The sequence below is a fragment of the Cystoisospora suis genome (genome assembly GCF_002600585.1).
Source record: "Cystoisospora suis strain Wien I chromosome Unknown contig_8697, whole genome shotgun sequence".
NCBI lineage: Eukaryota > Apicomplexa > Conoidasida > Eucoccidiorida > Sarcocystidae > Cystoisospora > Cystoisospora suis.
This window is the reverse complement of record NW_027161475.1, coordinates 1-1,335: the sequence shown is the minus strand read 5'-3', so window position 1 is coordinate 1,335 and position 1,335 is coordinate 1. Positions and strand designations below refer to the sequence as shown.

The window sequence follows — 1,335 nt, the reverse complement described above, 5'->3', positions numbered from 1 at the left end:
AAGTAAGAAAGAAAAGAAACAAGAAAGAGGAAGACAGAAACCTTCTTCTCTCTCTCGAAGATCAACAAGAAGACCTGTGAAAAGAAAAACGTGTCTTGGCGGGAACAGAGATCTTCTTAGAGGACAGGAGGGGCATCGATGTTGCTCTGTAGATTGATATGGAGATAGATAGAGAGGGAGAGAGAGATGTAAGAGGACAGACAGATACACGTCGATGCTTAGGTGTAGAATGATGTCTAGCTAGCTGGGGTGGCGATCATAGCTCCAATCCAAGGTGATCTTTTCATTCATCTTAGTCTTCTTTATCCTCCCTCCAAGAAAACGCCTTCTTTCGTCCCTTCTTTCTCACTCTGTCTTTCTTTCTTTCTCTCCTCCTCATTCGTTCTTTCTTTCTTTCTCTTTCTTTGTTTCTTTTCTGTAGGTGGTCCATATTCGGTTCCTCCGTCAATGCAAGGGAGAGATTCTGCAACGGTAGGAGGAGGAGGAAATCGACAGGCGGGGTATGAGGGAGGAGGGCCGGGCCTTTCCTCTTCTTCTATTCCTATTAAGCACCTAACAGCTTATGTAGCTAAATGGTGTATTCGGGCTCGAGTCGATGTAAAGTAAGCTGCAAGTCTCCGTCTTTCCTCTTCTCTCCAAGGGGGTGAAAAGAAAAAGGAACAAACAGAAGAAGAAAAGGAAGAAAGAAAGGGACGAAAAGAATGCAACACAAAGGCTTACATCCAGACTAGGAGACACGCACCAATAGATAGATAAATTGACTAAACAGAGAATGATAGATTAAAGATAGATAGATCAAAGATAGATTAAAGATAGATAGATCAAAGATAGATTAAAGATAGACAGGTGGATGCATGGAATATTTATAGACAGACAGATCAAAGGTAGAAAGATGGATAGATGCCTCTTTCGATTTAGTGCTTCTCCGTCGCCGGTATCTCTCTCAGGTCCGTGGGTCCATTTTTCTCTTCTGCTTGTCTCCTCCTGACATACGTCTTCAATGTACAGCTAACTCTCTCCTCTATTCTATCTATCTATGTATCTATCTATGTATATATATGTATGAATATGTATGTATACATATGTGTGAATCTGTATGTACATATATATGAATATGTATGTACGTATGTATCTAGCTTCACGGCTTGAAGTCTAGGTTCGAAGCCTTCCATGTGGGGCATTCCTAATGTGTCTCTCTGCAATCCCCCCTCCTGCTCTTACACCACGCGAGAATACCTATCTATCCATCTTTAATCTATCTATCCATCTTTAATCTATCTATCCATCTTTAATCTATCTATCCATCTTTAATCTATCTATCCATCTTTAATCTAT

At 40.7% G+C, this 1,335-nt stretch overlaps 1 protein-coding gene across 1 annotated transcript; it reads left to right on the top strand.

Annotated features, from left to right (window-relative positions):
* Nucleotides 1–421: 421 nt before the first annotated feature.
* Nucleotides 422–1,007, top strand: CSUI_010872 (uncharacterized protein; the record flags this gene model as incomplete). Its single annotated transcript, XM_068070973.1, has 1 exon — nucleotides 422–1,007. A coding segment is annotated over one exon (183 nt), but the record flags the coding sequence as incomplete, so codon positions are not given.
* Nucleotides 1,008–1,335: the final 328 nt, after the last annotated feature.